This window comes from Mus caroli, chromosome 7 (genome assembly GCF_900094665.2).
Source record: "Mus caroli chromosome 7, CAROLI_EIJ_v1.1, whole genome shotgun sequence".
Taxonomy (NCBI): domain Eukaryota; kingdom Metazoa; phylum Chordata; class Mammalia; order Rodentia; family Muridae; genus Mus; species Mus caroli.
Genome location: NC_034576.1, coordinates 100,268,609 through 100,288,411, shown reverse-complemented (window position 1 = coordinate 100,288,411; position 19,803 = coordinate 100,268,609). Strand labels below are relative to the sequence as shown.

The 19,803-nt window shown below is 40.6% G+C and overlaps 1 protein-coding gene across 1 annotated transcript in view; it reads right to left on the bottom strand.

The window, feature by feature from the left end:
- The window catches only part of Rsf1 (remodeling and spacing factor 1), a 105,334-nt gene that overhangs the window by 63,886 nt on the left and 21,645 nt on the right, over window positions 1–19,803 (bottom strand). Inside the window, exon 2 of the mRNA XM_021166138.2 lies at window positions 5,577–5,668. Coding sequence (XP_021021797.1) covers window positions 5,577–5,668 — 92 coding nt within the window. The remainder of the gene's footprint in view (window positions 1–5,576; window positions 5,669–19,803) is intronic.

Genomic DNA, 19,803 nt, shown 5'->3' with positions numbered 1-19,803 from the left:
ATGTTCATAGCAGCCTTATTTGTAAAAACTGGAAACAACCCAGATGTCCCACAACTGAAGAATGGATAAAGAAAAACAATGGAATACTTACTATTTAGCTATTAAAAATATAAACATCATGAATTTTGCAGGCAAATGGATGGAACTGGAGAATATCATCCTGAGTGAGGTAACCCAGACCAAAATGACATGCATGGTATGTACATGCATGGTATATAATATGTAGATATTAGCCCAAAAATACAGGCTACCCATACTACACTCAACAGACCCAAAGAAGCTAAACAAGAAGGCATGCCCAATCGAGGATGCCTGAATCTCACTTAGAAGGGGGAATAATCACAGGAAGCAAATGGAGGGTGGGACAAGGGATAGGGAAGGGAATGGGGGATTCAGGATCAAGTGTGGGGAGGGACAAGAGAGATGGCCAGATAGATGGCCATGAGAATGAATGGGAATCTGCAACTGGCAGGGGGTGGAGAAGTGGGGGCCACTGAGGACGTGACAGACGTGAGATAAGGAAAGCATCCAAGAATCACAGGGGTGACCTTAGCTGTAACTCACAGAGCTGGGGATATGGAACATAAAGAGGCCCCGCTTTTTTTTTCTTTAAAATCTGTTTGTTTGTTTTTTTAATTAGATATTTTCCTCATTTACATTTCCAATGCTATCTCAAAAGTCCCCCAGACCCTCCCCCCCCCCACTCCCTCACCCACCCACTCCCACTTCTTGGCCCTGGCGTTCCCCTGTACTGAGGCAGATAAAGTTTGCACGACCGATGGGCCTCTCTTTCCAGTGATGGCCGGCTAGGCCATCTTCTGCTACATATGCAGCTAGAGTCAAGAGCTCCGGGGTACTGGTAAGAGGCCCCTCTTAAAGCCAGGCAGGAATCCCAGTGGAGTGAAAGGGACACTAATCCACCCACAAAACTTTCAACCCAAATTTATCCTGTCTACAAGAAATGCAGGGACAGGGGATGGAGTAGAGACTGAGGGAATGGCTACCCAGTAACTGGCCCACCTTGAGACCATCCCATGGGTAAGCACCAAGCCCTGACACTATTAATGACACTCTTATGCTTGCAAACAGGAGTCTTAACAAGGCTGTCCTCTGAAAGGCTCCACCCAGCAGCTGACTCAGATGGATGCAGAAACCCACAGCCAAACATAAGCAGTTTGGAGAAGGATTGAAGGCCCTGAAGGAAATGGGAATGCTACCGAAAAGCTAAGACCAGACTAGTCTGGACCATTATGGCTCTCAGAGACTGAATCATCATAAAGAGCACACACAGGCCGGACCTACCCTACCCTCGGAGCCCAGCATATATGTAGCAGATGTGCAGCTCGGTTTTCATCTGAGTCCCCCAACAACTGGAGCGGGGGCGATCCCAAAAGCTGTTGCCTGTCTGTGGGATATGTTCTTCTAGCTGGACTGCCTTGTCTGGCCTCAGTGAGAGGATACGCCTAGTCCTGCGGTGACTTGATGTGCCAGGGAGTGGGCTTCTACCCACTCAGAGGAGAAGGGAAACGGGGATTGGGGGAATAATTGGAGGAGCAGGTTACTGGAAGGGAGGGCAGCAGTCAAGATGTAAAGTAAACAAATGGAAGGAAGGAAGGAAGGAAGGAAGGAAGGAAGGAAGGAAGGAAGGAAGGAAGGACAGACTAACTTGTGTATCTCAAATTCAAATGTTCAATGAGCAGCACTCTTCATAGTGGGCAAAGGATGAAAGCAAGCCACATACCATAAATCTATAAAATGTTCCTTAACCTTACAATGGAAATAAACAAGTACCCACACATGCCAAAACATGATGAACTTGAAAACATCATAGAAGTGAAAAGAAGAGGCCCAAGGGCCATGTGCTAAGACCTCACTTACAGAAACAGTCAAGAGTAAGCCAATGCTCCGGACAAACTCAGTCTGTCACTGCCAGGGATTAAGTAGAAAGCAGAAGTCTTTAAGAAATACAAAGTTCCCTTAGTGATGAAAATGTTCTGGAACTACACAGTAGTAGCCACTATACAGTACCATGAATATAAATAAATATCACTAGCAGAAAATGCTGGTAAGAAAAAGCAGACACAAAAGGATATGGATATATATATATATATATATATATATATATATCCCATTTAAATATAACAAGCAAACTCAAATTATAAAACACAGGGAAGTGTGACTATTGCTAGAGTATGAAGTTTCTTCATACTCATGATGTGGTTGTTCAACTCTGAGAATGCACTAAACACCAGTCAACTGCCGAGTCTGAAGGGAAGGATTTACAGTTTGTGAATATATCTCAACTAAAAAAAGTTGAACTAGAAGTGGCCTGATGGTGGTACATGCCTCTAATTCCTAGCTAAAGCAGGTGGATCTCTGATTATAGGCTAGCCTGGTCTACAGAATAAGTTCTAAGCCCACCAAGACTACACAAAAACCCTGTCTCAAAAAATCTGAACTAGAACTACACCACAGAGGTAGAGTCTTATATAAAATCATCTCTCTACTTCCACAGATTACAAAGCCTGAGAGCAATTCAGACAGTGTGAATTATTTAACACATGAACTTATTCAGAATACTAAAGTCTCAGTAATAGAGCTAGGATTAGAATATAAGATACTTCTACCTCAGTTCTCAGAACAACAAAAAGCAAAAATAAAACACAGAAAATTAAAAATCTTCCAGTCAGACTATACCCTCATCTCAGCATGCTGAAAGACTGCACATTAAAGACCAGCCTAAACTGCAAAATGAGACCTTGCCTCAAAAAACAAACAAACAAACAAACAAACAAAAACAAATAAAAATGGCTTTAATATAAAAGATATTAATATTCCTTATAATTCTTTTAAATTATATATTAAAATTAGTGTCCTGATAGCTCAGCATCTCTTCTTAAGCTCCAAACCCTTTTCACTAATTAATCATTTTGCAAAAGGCAAAAACAACAATTTCACTGGTATTTTAAAAAGCACTTGAAATAGCTAAAAATTTATTATTTATCATTCACAGACAGATTAATGTTTTCAGCAATTCAATTAAATCTTACCTAACTTTGCTTTTAGAAAATTCCATTACATGAAAGCTTTGAAAAACTAAGCCAGATCCACAGCACTTTTACATTATTGAAAATTAATAAATTTATTGTGTATGCATGCACAAGTGCACATGCATGGTTACATGTCTGGGTACACACCAACCACAGGGCACATGTGGAGGTCACAGGACAACTTGAAGAACTCGGTTCTCTCCTTCCACCATGTGGGTCTAGGGCATAAAGCTCGGGTCCTCAAACTTGGTAACAGGCACCTACTGAGCCACTTGACTGACCTGTTAGTGTTATTAGCATTTATTCTTTTAAAATTCCAGTGTGTGTGTGTGTGTATTGTTCTGAGGACAGGGCTTCATGTAGCCCACAGGGACCTTTAGCTCCATGTAGAGGATAAATCTGAAATCTTGTGATCCTCTCCCTTCCAGCTCTAGAATGCCTATGATGACAGGCTTATACAATGTTAGTAATCAATCAAACCCGGAGCTTTTGTTATGGGCCAGGCTCTAACCACTGAGCTACATCCCCAGTTGAATATATATTTTTTTTTCCAAAAGTCAGTCCTAAAAATGTAAAGTTGGAAGATGATGTTCCTACCCTATTGACTTTCGTTGGCATTTTGACTATTTCAATCAACAGAGGATGGAAGTGACCTTTCCAAGTCCTAATCTAATGAACACTGAACTGATTCAGATCACTGTTGTAGGTGGTATACAATGCAACAAAGATAACCAACGTATGGCCTTCTCAGGAAAACAAGAGTTCTTGTCTATGATGAACCCTCTTTTCACAGCACCTTAGAATCACACATCCCCCTCCTCCCCCAAAAAGAATAGGAATGATAATATTTAAAAAACTTCTGTTACATTTATTTGTTTGATTTTTGAGTGGTTTCCAGTGTGAGAGGGAGGTCAGAGAACAGCTTTCAGGACTCCACCCCACTGTGTAGAACCCAGGGATTAAACTCAGATCATCATACTTGGTGGCAACTACTTTTACCCACTGAGCCATCTCACAGACTGGGTTAAAATTTTCTTAAACAGACAAGAAAATACCTTTTAGCCAGGCGTGGTGACGCACGCCTTTAATCCCAGCACTCGGGAGGCAGAGGCAGGCGGATTTCTGAGTTCGAGGCCAGTCTGGTTTACAAAGTGAGTTCCAGGACAGCCAGGGCTACACAGAGAAACCCTGTCTCAACCCCCCCACCCCGGAAAAAAAAAAACAAAAACAAAAAACCAAACTTTTCAGTAGCTTAAAATTGTAACCTAATACTCTAATGTAGTGGTAATCATCAGCCTTAGGAAGGCTGAGACCTTGAATACAGTTCCACGTGGTGTGGTGGCCTTCAACCATAAATTATTTCCTACTTCACAGCTGTAAACTTGACAGCTAATGTAAATATCTGCCATCCGACTCACAGGTGGAGCATCGAGAAGTCACAATACTCCCACTGCAGCTCATGTAAACTTAATGCAGTGCGCACATAGGCTTAGGCTTCTGTAGGATGCAGCTCTCATCATCTAGATGTAACTCTGGACCATGAGTCTGAATGGGAGACTGGGGGTGGAGTCAATTTGCAGAATGTTTGTGTAGCAGGCACAGAGCCCGAGAGTCTGTCCCCAGCACCACATGGTGGCATACAGCTACAATCTCAGCACTCAGGGGTAAAGGCAGGAAGATCAAAAGTTCAGTCACCCTAGACAAGGAATGCTTTTGCTTTTAGTAGGTAGGATCCATCCTGCAGCTGAGATGACCCAAGCTGTCCTGTTACTACAGTTTTTACTTTTTAACTCAATGTATAATTTAGAAGTCTCTCCTACTGACCTGACTGATTTAAGAGATTTTTCTCTTTCAAACCAGGTTCTATCTACAACTTCTGGGTGATCTTAAACAAAAATCACTTCCCTGGGTCTTAGCATATTTGATTTGATCAGGATGACCTTAAAGAATCGATGAGAGAAAATGTGTAAAGTTTTGAAAGAGTGGAAGTGGTGGCATGTGACAAAAAACCCAGGGCTATAGTGACAGACATAAGAAGATGGGGAGTTCAAAGCCAGCTTGGGCTACAGAGATGTCAGCTTTAAAAAAAAAAAAAAAAAAAAAAAAAAACCACAAAACAAAAACCTCAGGATATACAAAAAAAGGCCCAACTTTTCAGCCCAACTTTTCAGCCCAACTTTTCAGCCCAACTTTAGAAAATTTAGACAGCTATAGAGGTAGAGTTCTTTGTCTAGCATGTTCAAGGCGTGATAAAGCTGTTGCTTAGCTGGGCATGGTGAAGCAGGAGTATCTCAAACTCAAAGCCAGCCTTGACTGTCACAGAGTTGTTCTTTCCAAAACAACCAAAACTAAACATACATATAATGTTGTCTCCGAACCCAAACTTAACACACAATAATAACATAGACTGCAGTCATATTATGTAACTCTAATAAGTTGTTTTAAAAGAATATTACTAAATGCAAGCACTCATTCACGTCAGACAAGGATAGTGTTTCCGTGGTAGAAAAGGTAATTTTCAGTTACCTTGATCAAGTATTTTTCCCATCTGTCCGCTGTAACGGATTTGCCAATCTTCCTCATTAGCTTCAAATGCAGCTCCACCAACTCTCTTGGTACTTAAAAGGAAGGGAGACTACTGTTAGCCAGCACACGAGACATTCACAGACATTTAAGATTCGAAACACAAACAACTCCCTCCAGTCCTGAATACCTTCTCAAAACACGGACGCTGACTCTAGCCTGAACTAGAGTGAAAAATGACTAAATGACTACCATTCTCTGAGCACTACTAGGGAATAGTCGTATTTCAAACTATCACTAAGAACGAAATCTATTGTAAATTACAGAGTACGTCACAGCAGTTCAGTAGTCCCAGAAGCCCCACATGGTATAGGGATGAGGGGCGCTTGCAGGGGAGCAGAGCAAAGTCAATGCTTTCAACTTTCTGCTTCAGAAAACTGCTCCAAACTGATCTGGTTCAGTTTTAACATGACTGGAAACGAGGCTCAGAGATACAGCACATTACTATGGGGTCAACCCACAGAAATAAAACAAACCAATAACCATCAAATAAAGGCTTTTAACTATACAACTAACAATTCTCATGTGTTCCTCATGCTATACATTTGGATTCTAGACCAAGATATAAATTCATACAATGAGAAAGGAATTGAAGAATATACATACTAGGTTGGTGGACATTTTAGAAACTGGTCTAATGGTGTTCAAACTTTCAAACAAAACAAAACAAAACAAACAATAACCTATTCTTCAAATCTAACTCCTACCTAGTTAGCTAAACATCTCTGTAGCATATAGCATGTTACAGATTTCTGTTTGCCAGCCTTCACAAACAAAACAGAAGAGGGAGAGGGAGAGAGGAAAATAAAGAAAAAGAAACGGAAAAGGTTAAGAAAAAAAAAGGTATTTTCTCAAGTACCAGCTCCACTCTCTAGACAGGTCTAAGCATTAGACAGTAGCTTTAAGAGAAACTCTCTTCCCTCACTGGGGTTTGACTCTTAGTCTCTGGTTTAAAAGACAGTAATTTTAACTCCTCTTCATTAGAAACTTCAAAAGATTGCTCTATCATCCCTCAGGTTCTCTGTTATCACTGCAAACAACCAGAGTTCCTCTAAATATCCCTCAGGTATAATCTTATTGTTTTTTAATTATATTAATTAGATCCAAGGGAAATGCAGAACACATAAACCTGCCAAATTTTGTATTTCCCAAATCCCAAATACCACTAGCAACCTAAAAGAAATTCCAGGTATCCTACTTACATTTTTTTCCATAATCAAATAAATGAAGAAATACATGAAGAAAATGATGGACAAAAAAAAAGTTTTTTAATAACAAGAATTCTCAGTATTTGTTAATTGCCTTTATGGTGTACTATGAGTATCTTAGAAATAAATCTGCAGCATTCTTCAATCAATTTGATCTAATATGATGTTAAATACGAACACTGTGCAGACCACTCTAAGACTAAAGACTTTCATTCTCTCAGGAGCTTTATTCTGAAACCACTTCTAACTTGAGCTATCTTGGAAGTTTAACATTCACCCATTCAACAATTTCTGAGAGTCTACTATCAGCAAATGAAAACTAGTCCTTGTCCTCAGCGAGCCTACAAGAGCGAGTCTTCCCCATGGGCTGGCCACAGATAAGTAGACAATTACTCTAAAACCTAAAGTATAGGATAGACTGGGAAAATTGATAAAGAAAGAAAAGTAGATGTAAATGGCGACAAAAAAAACAATGAATAATGACTATGGAACTTCTGACAGGGGCTTTCCATAAAGACAGCCTTATAAAGCCAGCTAAGGAGGCTGATTTTATTTACAAGTTGAGGCAGGAGACTGCTCTGTATTTTAGAAATATCTCAATGACTGATGAGAGGAAACTAGATGGTAAAACAAAAGCTTTCATCTGCTTGCTTTAAGAGTACAGGGGCAGAGTTCAAATCCCAATAACCACATGGTGGCTCACAACCATCCGTAACGAGATCTGGTGCCCTCTTCTGGAGTGTCTGAAGACAGCTACAGTGTACTTACATATAATAAATAAATAAATCTTAAAAAAAAAAAAAAAAGAGTACAGGGCCAAATTATGAAGTAAAGTCAAGAAAATATCTACAAAGATGAGAGTAGTCTGAGCTACTAAGGGCAGCAGACACAGCTCTGAGAACTGAGATATGGTTTAGGAATAAAATCAACAGAATGTTGTGACAGGCTGCTAGTGCAATGGTGGAGTGAAGAAAGCCTAGTGAAGCTTACCTAACGCAAGAAGCCAAAGACAAGCACAAGCAGACCAACTCACACGGGCTCATTTCTAGTTCTTCCACCCCATGCAAGAGGTCAGAACATTTAAGCCTGAACCTTGACTTTCTAATCTGTATAAAAGACTTTGGCTTGGGCTGGAGAGATGGCTCAGCAGTTAAGAGCACTGACTGCTCTTCCAGAGGTCCTGAGTTCAATTCCCAGCAACCGCATGGTGGTTCACAACCATCTGTAATGGGATTGATGCCTTCTTCTGGAGTGCCTGAAGACAGTACAGTGTACTCATATTCATAATAAAATAAATCTTGAAGTTCTGAAACAGTAAAATTCTAGACAGAATTCAAAGACTTTTTATTTTACTTGTTATGAATTTTGGAAAGATCGCCTTCAACTCTTCCTTTCCCAAACATAAGAAGTTCGAGAGTTACCTAACTACATATCAAATCTGCTACCTTTTACCTCAAGTCACTACACCTCAGGCCTGCAGCCTTCTTCTCACCTCAGGAAAAAAAAAAAAATTTCCTTAAACATAGTCTATACTCAAACCAATATCCCAACTTAACAGCTGGTAAATACATTTATAGCTCCAAAATATTTATATAAACTCACTTAAATGTCTTGCCCTTCCCTCAGAGTCCTGAGAATTATTTTCAGTCTAACTCCCAATCCATTTCTCCCACATTTACACTGAAATCCTTCATAGAAATCACTTTGGTCTGTTTGATGCCCACTACCCTCTCCTCTCCTGTTGCCTGTGAGTCCCTGAGAGCTAATTTCCATGTCATGATGTGAATCAACTTCGTCCTTCAATGCCTGGGAAGTGAAGCCTCAGGCGTTCCAAAACCAGTATGCATGCATGTCTTTCATTCTAAGACTGATGCTGCCTGCATCAAGTGGTGACTCAGACACCAGGTTTTATACCTGCCTTCTACCTCATATAGAAATCATGAAAGATTTTTATTCCGTTGGCACTACTTTTGTAAAAAGCTAAGAAAAAACAAAAATCAATACACAATTACCATGCTTCTAATTCTTCTTCTTCTTTTTTTTTTTTTACAAATCTTGATTATGTTAATTTAGGTATATAAAAATATAAGTATTATTAAGTTTATTAGGGTGCTGGCTCTTATTATAGAGGGAAGCCACATGCTAAGTGACGCCTGCTGTACTGTGACAGTGCTGAAGAGCACAGAGTCGGCATAGTAAATTAAAATTCATACTCAAAGTTTACTAACTAGTAATGTGAATGAAAACGGCCCCACAGTGCGGCTCATAGAGAGCAGCCGCACTGTTTGAAAGGATTAGGAGGTATAGCCGCATTAGAGGAAGTGTGCCACTTCGGGTGGGCTTCCAGGTTTCAAAAGCTCATTCCAAGCCCAAAGTTTCTCTCTTCCTGCTGCCTGTGGATCTGGATGTAGAACTCTCAGCTACTTCTCCAGCATCATATATGCCTGCATGCTAACATATTCCCCACCATGATGTTGGGATAATCCTTTTTTTGTACATTATGTAAAGATGTTTCTCTCCCCTTCCTTAAGAGGAAAGGATAGGCGGGACTTCGGGGCAGAAATAGGAACTCTGGAAAAGAATCAGGTGAGAGGGTTCACCAGCCAGACACCGAGGAGTCAGACACACAAAACTGAGGTAAGGAGAACATGGCAGAGCGTGGATTAACATAAACAGGTTAATAAGTGTACGAATCAGTTGGGAACAAGCCTAAGCTAAGGCCAAGCTTTCATAATTAATAAAAGGTCTCCATGTCATTATTTGGTAGGCCAGATAGTCCAGTAACACCGTGATGTCAATGAACTAAACCTCTGAAACTGTAACCAAGCCCCAATTAAATGCTTTCCTTTATAAGAGCTGAAGTGGTCATGGGTCTCTTCACAGCAATAGAACACTAAGACAGTAACTGAATTTATTTAACTTTTGTTTACACAGAGAACTAAAGTGTGATGATCTTTAAGAACAATGAATATGTCGACTGATAAAATAAGTGGACAAACACTTCAACGGGGCTGGGAGATAGCTTGGTGATACAGCAAGAGTTTATTTACAACCTCTAGCTCTCTATCCTTAGCAACCCCCAAAATTAGCTTGATAATTAATAAAACTGCCATACTATGAAACTGAACATTCTCTAAAGCAGCTGTTTATTTAATAGTCTACTGCAGAAAGACAGCATGTTCTATATCTGCAATTTCCAACACAGCAGCCATTTAGCCACATGAGGCTATACTGAGTACCTGATATGTAGCTAATGAAAGTGAAGAACTAAGCTATTTTAATTGCTTTTTAGTTTTTTAAATTAGGTTTATCTTTATGTGTCTGTGTAAGAGGACGTACAGGCGAGAATAAGCACCCACCAAGGCCAGAAGAGGTCGATGGAGTTGGAGTTGTAGGCAGTTTAGGAGCCAGCCAACAAGGTTACTGAAAACTGAACTCCGATACTCTAGAAGAGGAGCAAGAAGAGCTCTTAATTACTGAGCCACCTCTCCAGGACCAGAGCCAGGCTAAACAATTTATTCTTTAAAAAATTTATATTTATTAATTTTGTGTATGTGTATAGACACATGTATGAAAAAAAAGTGTGTGAAGGTCAGAGGACAACTTGCCAAAGGCAGGTCTTTCCTCCACCACGTGGTTAATGGGGATCAAATTCAGCTCAACAGGCCTGGCAGAAAGCATCTTTATACCTGCCGAGCCATTTACCAGCCCTAATTCTAGACAGCTTTTGTTTGTTTGCTTGTTTGTTTTTCAAGACAGGGTTTCTCAAGGCTTTCCTGAAACTCACTGGGTAGTCCAGGATGGCCTTGGACTCACAGAGATCGGCCTGCCTCTGCCTCCTGAGTGCTGGGATTAAAGGCTACACCTCTACACCTGGCTAAAAGTATTAATTACCTTCTTAAATCACATGATCATTTTCTGCGCATTGACAAGGTCGAATTTTATTCACTTAACAACTACAACATTTTCTAAATAACCTAATTTCCACATTACTTATTAACTTTCTTGAAACAGTTTACTAACTTCAAACCATTCTTTTCTGAAAAGCATAGATTTCTGTCCCAACTGAACTAAGATCTCTGCCTCAGAACCCTTTTCTTCATAAGGCCTCAGGAGGTGAAAGATTCCAAAGCAGGAAGGAAAGGTCAGGAACCAATCATGAAGATCCTGCCAGAAGACGCAGGCATGGAGCAGAAGTGGCACAATGCAGACTGCAGAGCTAGCCCAAGTACCCAAAGATAATCTACACTGACACTTCTCTAACCATTTTTTTATTATAAAGCCTTCAAAATGTTATTGTTTCTGCAAGTCTAGTCTGTTACTTAAATTCTGCTTTTTGAATGGTATAAATCTACAGCAGTTTATAATGCCTAATCTCTTCCTTGACCCTTTAAGTTTATTATTTAAATTCCCCTACACCTACAAGCAGAGATCGACTCAGAGTTAATGAACCCAGTTGTTTTACCTTGGTCCCAGGTGAGAGGACACTGATTTCAGACACAGTGATCAGAAGACAAGCTTACAGGAAGCGTCACTTACTGCCCAGTTCTCAGAAACTGCCGGGGAGCAGAGTTTTAGAATAATGAGACTGATTCCATCAGGTCACTTGGTCCTTGAAATGACTGTCCTGTGTTCATATACCTCACCTTCAAAGAATTCATTTAATCATCTTAGCTTTCTAAGAAGCTTGATGAATGGAATGGCTTAAGACTGTGAACTATACATTCGACACCCTGAAAATGAATAAGGCACAGAAAAACTCTAGGTAAGTAAGCAACTACACTAGCTTATTACCAGTTCGAACTAATTCATTAAAGAACAGCCAGGAGGCAGGGAGTTAGAACTCCTTCCATTTCAGAGCTCTACTTGCAGTGGAGTTTCTGTTCCCACATAGTAACACACCACACCGGCTCAGATGAGACCAAAGCCAAAAATGGGCAATGTATTTACTATCAACAAAGTAACTGGTACAAATGCTAGATAGAATTTAAGGACAGCTGAACTGCACCACTGTGTAAAGCCACCCTTCTAAAGACTCTCCTTCAGTCTTACCTAGCAGGACTACACTTTGTTTACCCAACAGTGTGGAGAGGGAACAAGACAGGGCATCAAGTGGAGGCATGGGGTTGCCATCCCACAGTCAAAAACTCTGACCCAGAATTGTTCCTGCCTAAAAGAACTGCAGGGACAAAAATGGTGAAGAGACAGAGGGAAAGGCGGTCCAGTGACAGGCCCAATTTGGGATCCAGCTCTAGGGGAGGCTTCATGGCCTGACATTATTACTGATGCTATATAGTGTACTTACAGACAGAAGCCTAGCAGAGAGGCTCAGCAAGCAGCTGGATGAGACAGATGCAGATATTTAATATCCCACCAATGGACAGAAGCCGGGACCCCTGTGGTTGAATTCGGGAAAACCAGCAGTCTCAAATAACCTGGACCCCTTAGATCTCTTAGACACTGAACCATCAACCAGGCAGCACACACCAGCCGATATGAGGCCCCCAATGCATATACAGCAGAGAACTGCCTGATGTGGCCTCAGTGAGAGAAGATGCACCTAACCCTGGAGAGACTTGAGGCTCTAGGGAGTGGGTATACCTGACAGGGTTTGAGGGGGTGGGGATGGGGGGAGGACATCCTCTTGGAGACAGGGATGGGGGGGGGGGAGAGATGAGATGAGGAACTGTCGGAGGGCTGGATGTAAAAAAAGATCAAAGATAATTTTAAAAAGAGAGAGAGAAGAAGAAGAATCCTGGCAGAGGGCAACTGAGGTACTTCAGACAAGGGCTTCCGGCACCAAGGGCTCCAGCTGTAATCATGTACCCTTATTTTTCTTGCTTTTCTTTCTACTCAATTTAACAATTATGATAGGAGGGGAGGTTCAAATAACTTAAAAGAATAATGAAGTCATCATATTTCAGAGTAAAAAGGGATATCCCCCAACATTTTTCTCCAACAATTTCAAACCTACGTAAAAGCTGAAAAACTAGTGCCGGTTGAAACCCTTCACCTATATGTACTAAGTGCTGAAAATTTTGCCATATTTTACAGAGTTAATGATACCAGGAAATGCCTCTCTAACAATACAGTTAACAAAAGGTTAAGCAGCAACTAAGCAAATCAATGAAGAAAAATGTACAAGGCAAAAGAGATGCATGTAAAAAGTCTCAAGATAACCCAAGTGTCTAGCGGTGCTGGAAAGATACGGTGGCTCTCACTTGGCACTCAAGAAGCCCTGGGACCAATGACTGTACCTTGACAGCAAGATGGAGCAGGAGAACTAAGCAAGGCTCAAATTAATAAAGCCTTTGACTCAGTTTAAGTATTTGGATTTTTTCCTAAACCAGTTTGGGTTTTATTCTAAGTGTAATGAGAATCCACAGAAGGAACAGAAGAAACAATCCTTGCATTTTAACTTTTTTAAAAGCAGAGACCAAGGCAAGACAGAGTCACAAATGAAAAAAAAAAAAAATTGCACTAAGGCTGAGTAATAGGCACAGAAAACTCAATGTACAAACTGATGCTTTATTATTTTATGTGTATATGTGTGTTTGGATGAGTTTGTGTGGAGCACACGCATGCGGTGATGTGAACTGAGCCCAGGTCCTCTGCAGAGCACTGATGCTCTGAACTACTGACGGCCATTGCTGCTTTTGTCCTATTCAACAGTTTCCACTACTTTAAAGGTATATGGGATAGTCACAGGGGGACAGATAAAACTAAAAGGTTATTGCTATCTATATGCAAGAATTAAAACAATATGCTTAGGCTAAATCTGTGGTTGCAGAGATGAAGAGAAGGCACCACCAAGAAAAACCGTAAAAATATGGAGACTGCCTAAATCTTCAAAGCTCTTTATACCAACAGCTTCTATCTTACTCCAAAGATCTAGCTACTTTATGCAAGTCCTGTAATACCTAAGTTATCCTTTTTATTCTTGAGACAGGGTCTCAGTTTGTGCCCAGATTATCACCACCTGGTTCTCAAGATCCTTTCAAAATAATCACAACAGGGACTAGGGCAGGAATTTAGTTCAATTAGTAGAGAAATACCTAGTAATACATGAGGTCCTAGATTCAATCAATACCCAGCACAGCATAAAACTTGGTGTGGGGCACTCATCTCTAATTTCAGCACCTGAGTGGTAAGGGACAAAGAATCAGAAGTCAAAATTCATCCCTCAGGTCCTGGTTCAAATTGGGGTGGGGGCAGGATGAGGAGGAAGAGGAGTCAGAGGAGGAAGAGAAGGAGGATGAGGAGGAAGAAGAGGAAGAAGAGGAAGAAGAAGAAGAAGAAGAAGAAGAAGAAGAAGAAGAAGAAGGAGAACCACCACATTACCTATCACCACCTAAAAGTTATTAATTAGTACAATAAAATTTCTACTTAAGTAAGACATTTTTTAAATGCTCAACCAATAAATCAAACTAACTCATCTCTGCCTTGGGAGCACACCTCTTCATCCCTTCTCTACACATCCTCAGAACGTAGGGTTCCAGTGCAAGTGTGTTTTAAGTCTTTGCCTGGGTATTGACTTTTCTAGTAACACCCTAGAGACTTAACCCTTCCTGGAGCCAGACTCCAGCAAGAAATTGACAGAAGCTCCTTTAGTCTTGGGACAAATCTAAAATACACCATAACTCTCCTGTCGCTCATAGGGAGCACTCGGCTGCAGATGCCACTGAAGAGCTTACTGGATAAACCAGCCCCTATTGCCTCTGACTCTGCCCTCCCTTACCAGGACTTCGAAACTACCTACTCATATCTCTTCCTCAGGATCTGCTTCTTGGAGGAATTCAGCATAACATTTATTCACACACACACACAAAAAAAACTTTCAATTATCCAGAAAAAAATGCTCAATAATTTGATATACATGGATGGCCCAAAAGACATTCAGAAATATCAGCTTAAAGAAACATTCCAGCCGGGCAGTGGTGGCCCACGCCTTTAATCCCAGCACTCGGGAGGCAGAGGCAGGCAGATTTCTGAGTTCAAGGCCAGCCTGGTCTACAGAGTGAGTTCCAGGGCAGCGAGGGCTAGACAGAGAAACCCTGTCTCGAAAAAAAAAAAGGAGAAGAGAAGAGAAGAGAAGAGAAGAGAAGAGAAGAGAAGAGAAGAGAAGAGAAGAGAAGAGAAGAGAAGAGAAACATACCAGGCTGGTGACTGATTGCTTAGCAGTTAGAGTACTGGCTGTTCTCCAGGACTCAGGTTTGATCTCCCTCAGCCACATGGCAAGTCACAACTCTCTGTAACTCTATTTCCAAGGGGTCTGACGCCACCTTCTGAATTCCATGGACACCAAGCTAAAAAATGGTGCACATACATGCACACAGCCAAATACTCACACACATAAAAATAATTAAAAAGGAAAAGAAACCTTTTCTCCTGAGATCTGTGTTTTAGTATCATTAAAATTAAACAGGGCTATTGGGACAGCTCAGTGAATAAAGACAACTATTGCCATGCCTAAAGACCTGAGTTCAATACTGGGCAAGAAGAGAATAAACTCTCTGTCCTTCCCATGAATGCCATGTGTGTAGCACGTGCCTATATATACATAATTAATCAATAAATAAATGTAATAAGATTTTTAAAAATTTTTTGGTTATGTTGAAAATGTTAACATCTTCATCTGTGCTCTTCTAATTGATGGTCTAAATACTTAACTCTTATGAACATAAGACTTAATTGCCGTATGTGAAAGTAAGACAACTGTTGGAGCTAGTGCTCATCGATAGTGTGTCTACCTAGCATGCATGCTTGAAGCAGCACATAAACACCCACAAAGCATGTCCTCCTCGTCACTCACTCAGACCAGGTCTCTTGAAGGACCAAACAATCTTCAGGTACTTTCATTTATGAATGAATGATTTTGGGGGGGGGGGCTTGCTATTTGCTTAAACAATACAAGAGCACCAAATATGTAAATATTTTTAAATAAACATTTATTGACTAACATGCTAGTACTATTATTTTTAAGTACCCTTCATGAACACATGTTCATCCAGTCTTGTGCTCAGGGAGTTCTCTAACTCACACATCCTCCCTCCCCTCCCTTCTCTCTAAGACTTATTTATTTTTATTTATATGCATACACTGTTGCTGTCTTCAGACACACACTGAGTGCATTGGATCCCATTACAGATGGTTGTGAGCCACCATGTGGTTGCTGGGATTTGAACTCAGGAACTCTGGAAAGCAGTCAATGCTCTTAACCACTAAGCCATCTCTCCAGCCCTCATCCACTCTCTTACTTTGTCATTTGCTCTGGACTCACCACAATCAGGCTTGCAGTTAAATGGCCGCAATGCCGCGTGTCATGCGGTTGACCAGTCCAGACTTCTCCTCCTCACATCCTTGTTTCTTTTTGAACTCCTTCAGATACCTCATGTTTCTGCTGTTTCCTTGAAAGCTAGTTCTATTTTCCGAGTTCCTTTCTTGTGTACCCTTTGCTTTAATCTCTAATGATGTCACGGTACTAGATGAAGAATTTATTAAGGTAAAAGACTGCCAGAATGGATTCACAAAGTATTCCTTTTCCTCATGTAACAAGAAATTCAGAGTAATGAATTGCTAGTTTCATTTAATAACTCAAAAAATGTGTCATCTTAAAATTCCTGGGACTCATAAATATCAATATCCCACTCTGCTTCCATCCAGCCTGCACAAGCAGAGCGTCCTTCATCCTTGGCACCTCATCTCATTTGCAAGCTTAGGTGACTCACTGCCCCGCAGGAAACAATTCTTTCACATCACTTTCTCAAGACAGTGTCTCTTCCTAGTATCCCACAATGACCCAATTTTGTCCTTATAAATCAAAAATTACCACAGATTCTGTGACTAGATGTACTAGGTGTGCCTTCAGCACCTGGGACAGTGCTCATCTATCACTACTGTACACTGTTGGCCACTTTAAAAGTTGTGGGGGTTTGGTTCTGTGCTTTTTGCTGGATGAAGTACCACACAAATGTTAATGTCAATAACACTTGTCATGTGTATCCTTAGAGAGAGCATTCAAACTTAAGTTATACGCAGGACTGCGCATACTCAGTTATAAAGCTCTATATTGCTAGTGAAAAACAATGAAAATTATCCTTTCTTTCTTCCTGATAAGGTCACTTCTGGAATTGGAAAGTAGTCCCATTTCCTATTCCTTCCTGAACACTCCATTTTTCTTTCCTTTTTTTTTTTCTTGCAGTGTAAAGGGTACTTCATTAACTATAATTTTTCTACTGTTTAGAATCATAATGCAAATATCTGATATACAGGAGATCTGATGTGCCATGGGGGTCCCAACCTACAGGTTGAGAATCGCTGGTCTAAATCTTCCTTTCTTAACTCAACACCAGTGTGTCCCATGTGATATTCGAATTATAATTAAAATCAAATAAATGATGGAGGTTGTTTGAGTAGATAGGAAAGCAAAGCCTAAGTACATGCAGTCAACATTATGCAAAAAGACAGACTAAAGGAGAAAGGTAAATGTGCAAAGCTTGTGTGGTGCTGGGATGGCACCCAAGTGTGCTGGTTTGAATAAGAATGGATGCCCCCACAGGATCTTATATTTGAATGTCACCCGAGGACAGCACTATTAGAAAGGATTCAAGGGATTGGATGTATAACCTTGGTGGAGGAAGAATATCACTAGGGGTGGGATGGAGGTTTCAAAAGCCCATGCTAGGCCAAGTCTTTCTCGCTCTATCTATCTTTCTGTCTCTGTCTCTGCCTATCAGGATGTAGCTCCCAGCTGTTTCTCCAGCACTATACTCCCCTCCATGACATAAAACTGTAAGCAAGCCCCTAATGATTGCTTTCCTTTAAAGAGTTGCCATGGTCATGGTGTCTCTTCACAGCAGTGGAACACTAAGATAGGCTCAACTGAGCCACTAGGAATGTCTAGGGATTTCTCTGGGTACAATTTACATCTTTTATTGCTTGTTATGCTATTTTTTTTCTTTAAACATTTTTTGTTAACTGTTAATTCTCTGTGTGTGTGTGTGTGTGTGAGAGAGAGAGAGAGAGAGAGAGAGAGAGAGAGAGAGACCATGAAGGTCAGCAGAAGTTATCAGATCCTTTAGACCTGTAATTACAAGTGAATTGTGTGTCACCCCATGTGGTGATGGGGAAAAAAACAAAACAAACACACACACACACACACACAGGTCCTCAGAAAGAGCAATAAGCATACTCTTAACCACTGAGCCATCATTCCAGCCTCTTGTGTTGTTTTAATACAAAAGTCTCACTATGTAGCCTTCGGTGGTCTGGAGCTTGCTATATAGAGCTGGCTTCAAACTCACAGAGAACTTCCTGGCCCTGCCTCCAATGTGCTGGAATTAAAGGCATTTGCCACCATGCCTTGTCAGTTTTGGAGTGAGTATGTTGGGGGATGAGGGGTGGGATGGGCAGGATTCCTCTCTGCCTTTATGTCTCAATCCTCTTGCCCTGCCCCACCAAATGCTGGAATTGTGCCACCATGCCTAGCTTTATAATAGCTATTCTAACATTGGCTATGCTAGCTGCACCATCTATAATTTCTGAAATGATTCTCTGGACTCTGTGCTTTGTCATCCTTTAGGACAAAACCATAACTATGGAAGTATGGAACTGTCTTGATAGTCACTCTAATGAATTAGAGAATCCATGAGGACTCCCAAAACTTGCAACCAGTTGGTCAGAAATATAGGTACCCTATTTATGGATGGGTCTGAAGTGGTAGCATTTGTTTGGTTGGTGATATATTCTAAAGCTAGTTCCAAGTAACTAGAAATTAGCAATTATATCAATTTTAAAAATCTGAACCAGAAACATGTGCTATGAAAAAGCAATTCACAAAAGACCAAGTCTGAAAAACAAGCAGAAATGCTCAGCCTCCTAACATTGACATCACATGAAACTATCTGAAAATCAAATTAGCCAAAGCCTTAAAGTTTGAAAATACAAGCACTGATTGCATGGATAAATGAGAATTATCATATAACTCTGCCAGGGTACAAATTCACAAAGTTCACTGAAGAGCAACTTCAGTGAATCACACATACACACAGGCAAAACACAAATGAACGTATGAGAAAAAAAAAAAAAAAACTCGTTTTTAAAGAAGGGTAAAGTGAAAAACTGAGAAGCTAAGAGTCACATCCTAGAAAATTTCACAATGCCATGGTTAAAAAAAAAAATCATAAAAAATGTTAGGTCTTAGGCTAGAGAGATGGTTCAGCAGTTAAAGAGCACTGACTACTCTTCCAGAGGTCCTGAGTTCAAATCCCAGCAACCACATGGTGGCTCACAACCATCCATAATGAGATCAGATGCCCTCTTCTGGTACGTCTGAAGACAGCTATGGTGTACTTATATATAATAAATAAGTAAATCTTTAAGAATAAAAAAAGCTAGGTCTCCACACACATCACATACATGCATACAGGCAGAAACACACACAAAGCATACTTCATAAATTGTTGTTTCCAAATGTTAACAATTAAGATAGTTCAAGAAGTACAGACATTTGCCACCAAACCTAATAGCCTGAGTTAAATTCATGGAACCCACAAAGTGAAAGAAAGTAATAACTTCAAGATATCCCCTAAGCTCCACATAGTAGCACGTGGTCACACACACTTACACAATATAAATAAATGTAAAATCATTTGTAATGTTATTTCTCTTATCTGCAAGCTTTTTGTTCTCTTGTTGTTCTTACAGATGAAGCATTAAATTTTGAATTGAGGGGGAAAAAAGTTGGGGCTGGAGAGAGCTCAGGGGTGAAAAGCACTACTGTTTTACACAAGCTCTGCGGTCGCTCAGTTCCCAGCACTCAAGCTCTGTGCTCAGTTCCCAGCACTCAAGCTCTGTGCTCAGTTCCCAGCACTCAAGCTCTGTGCTCAGTTCCCAGCACACAAGCTCTGTGCTCAGTTCCCAGCACTCAAGCTCTGCGGTCAGTTCCCAGCACTCAAGCTCTG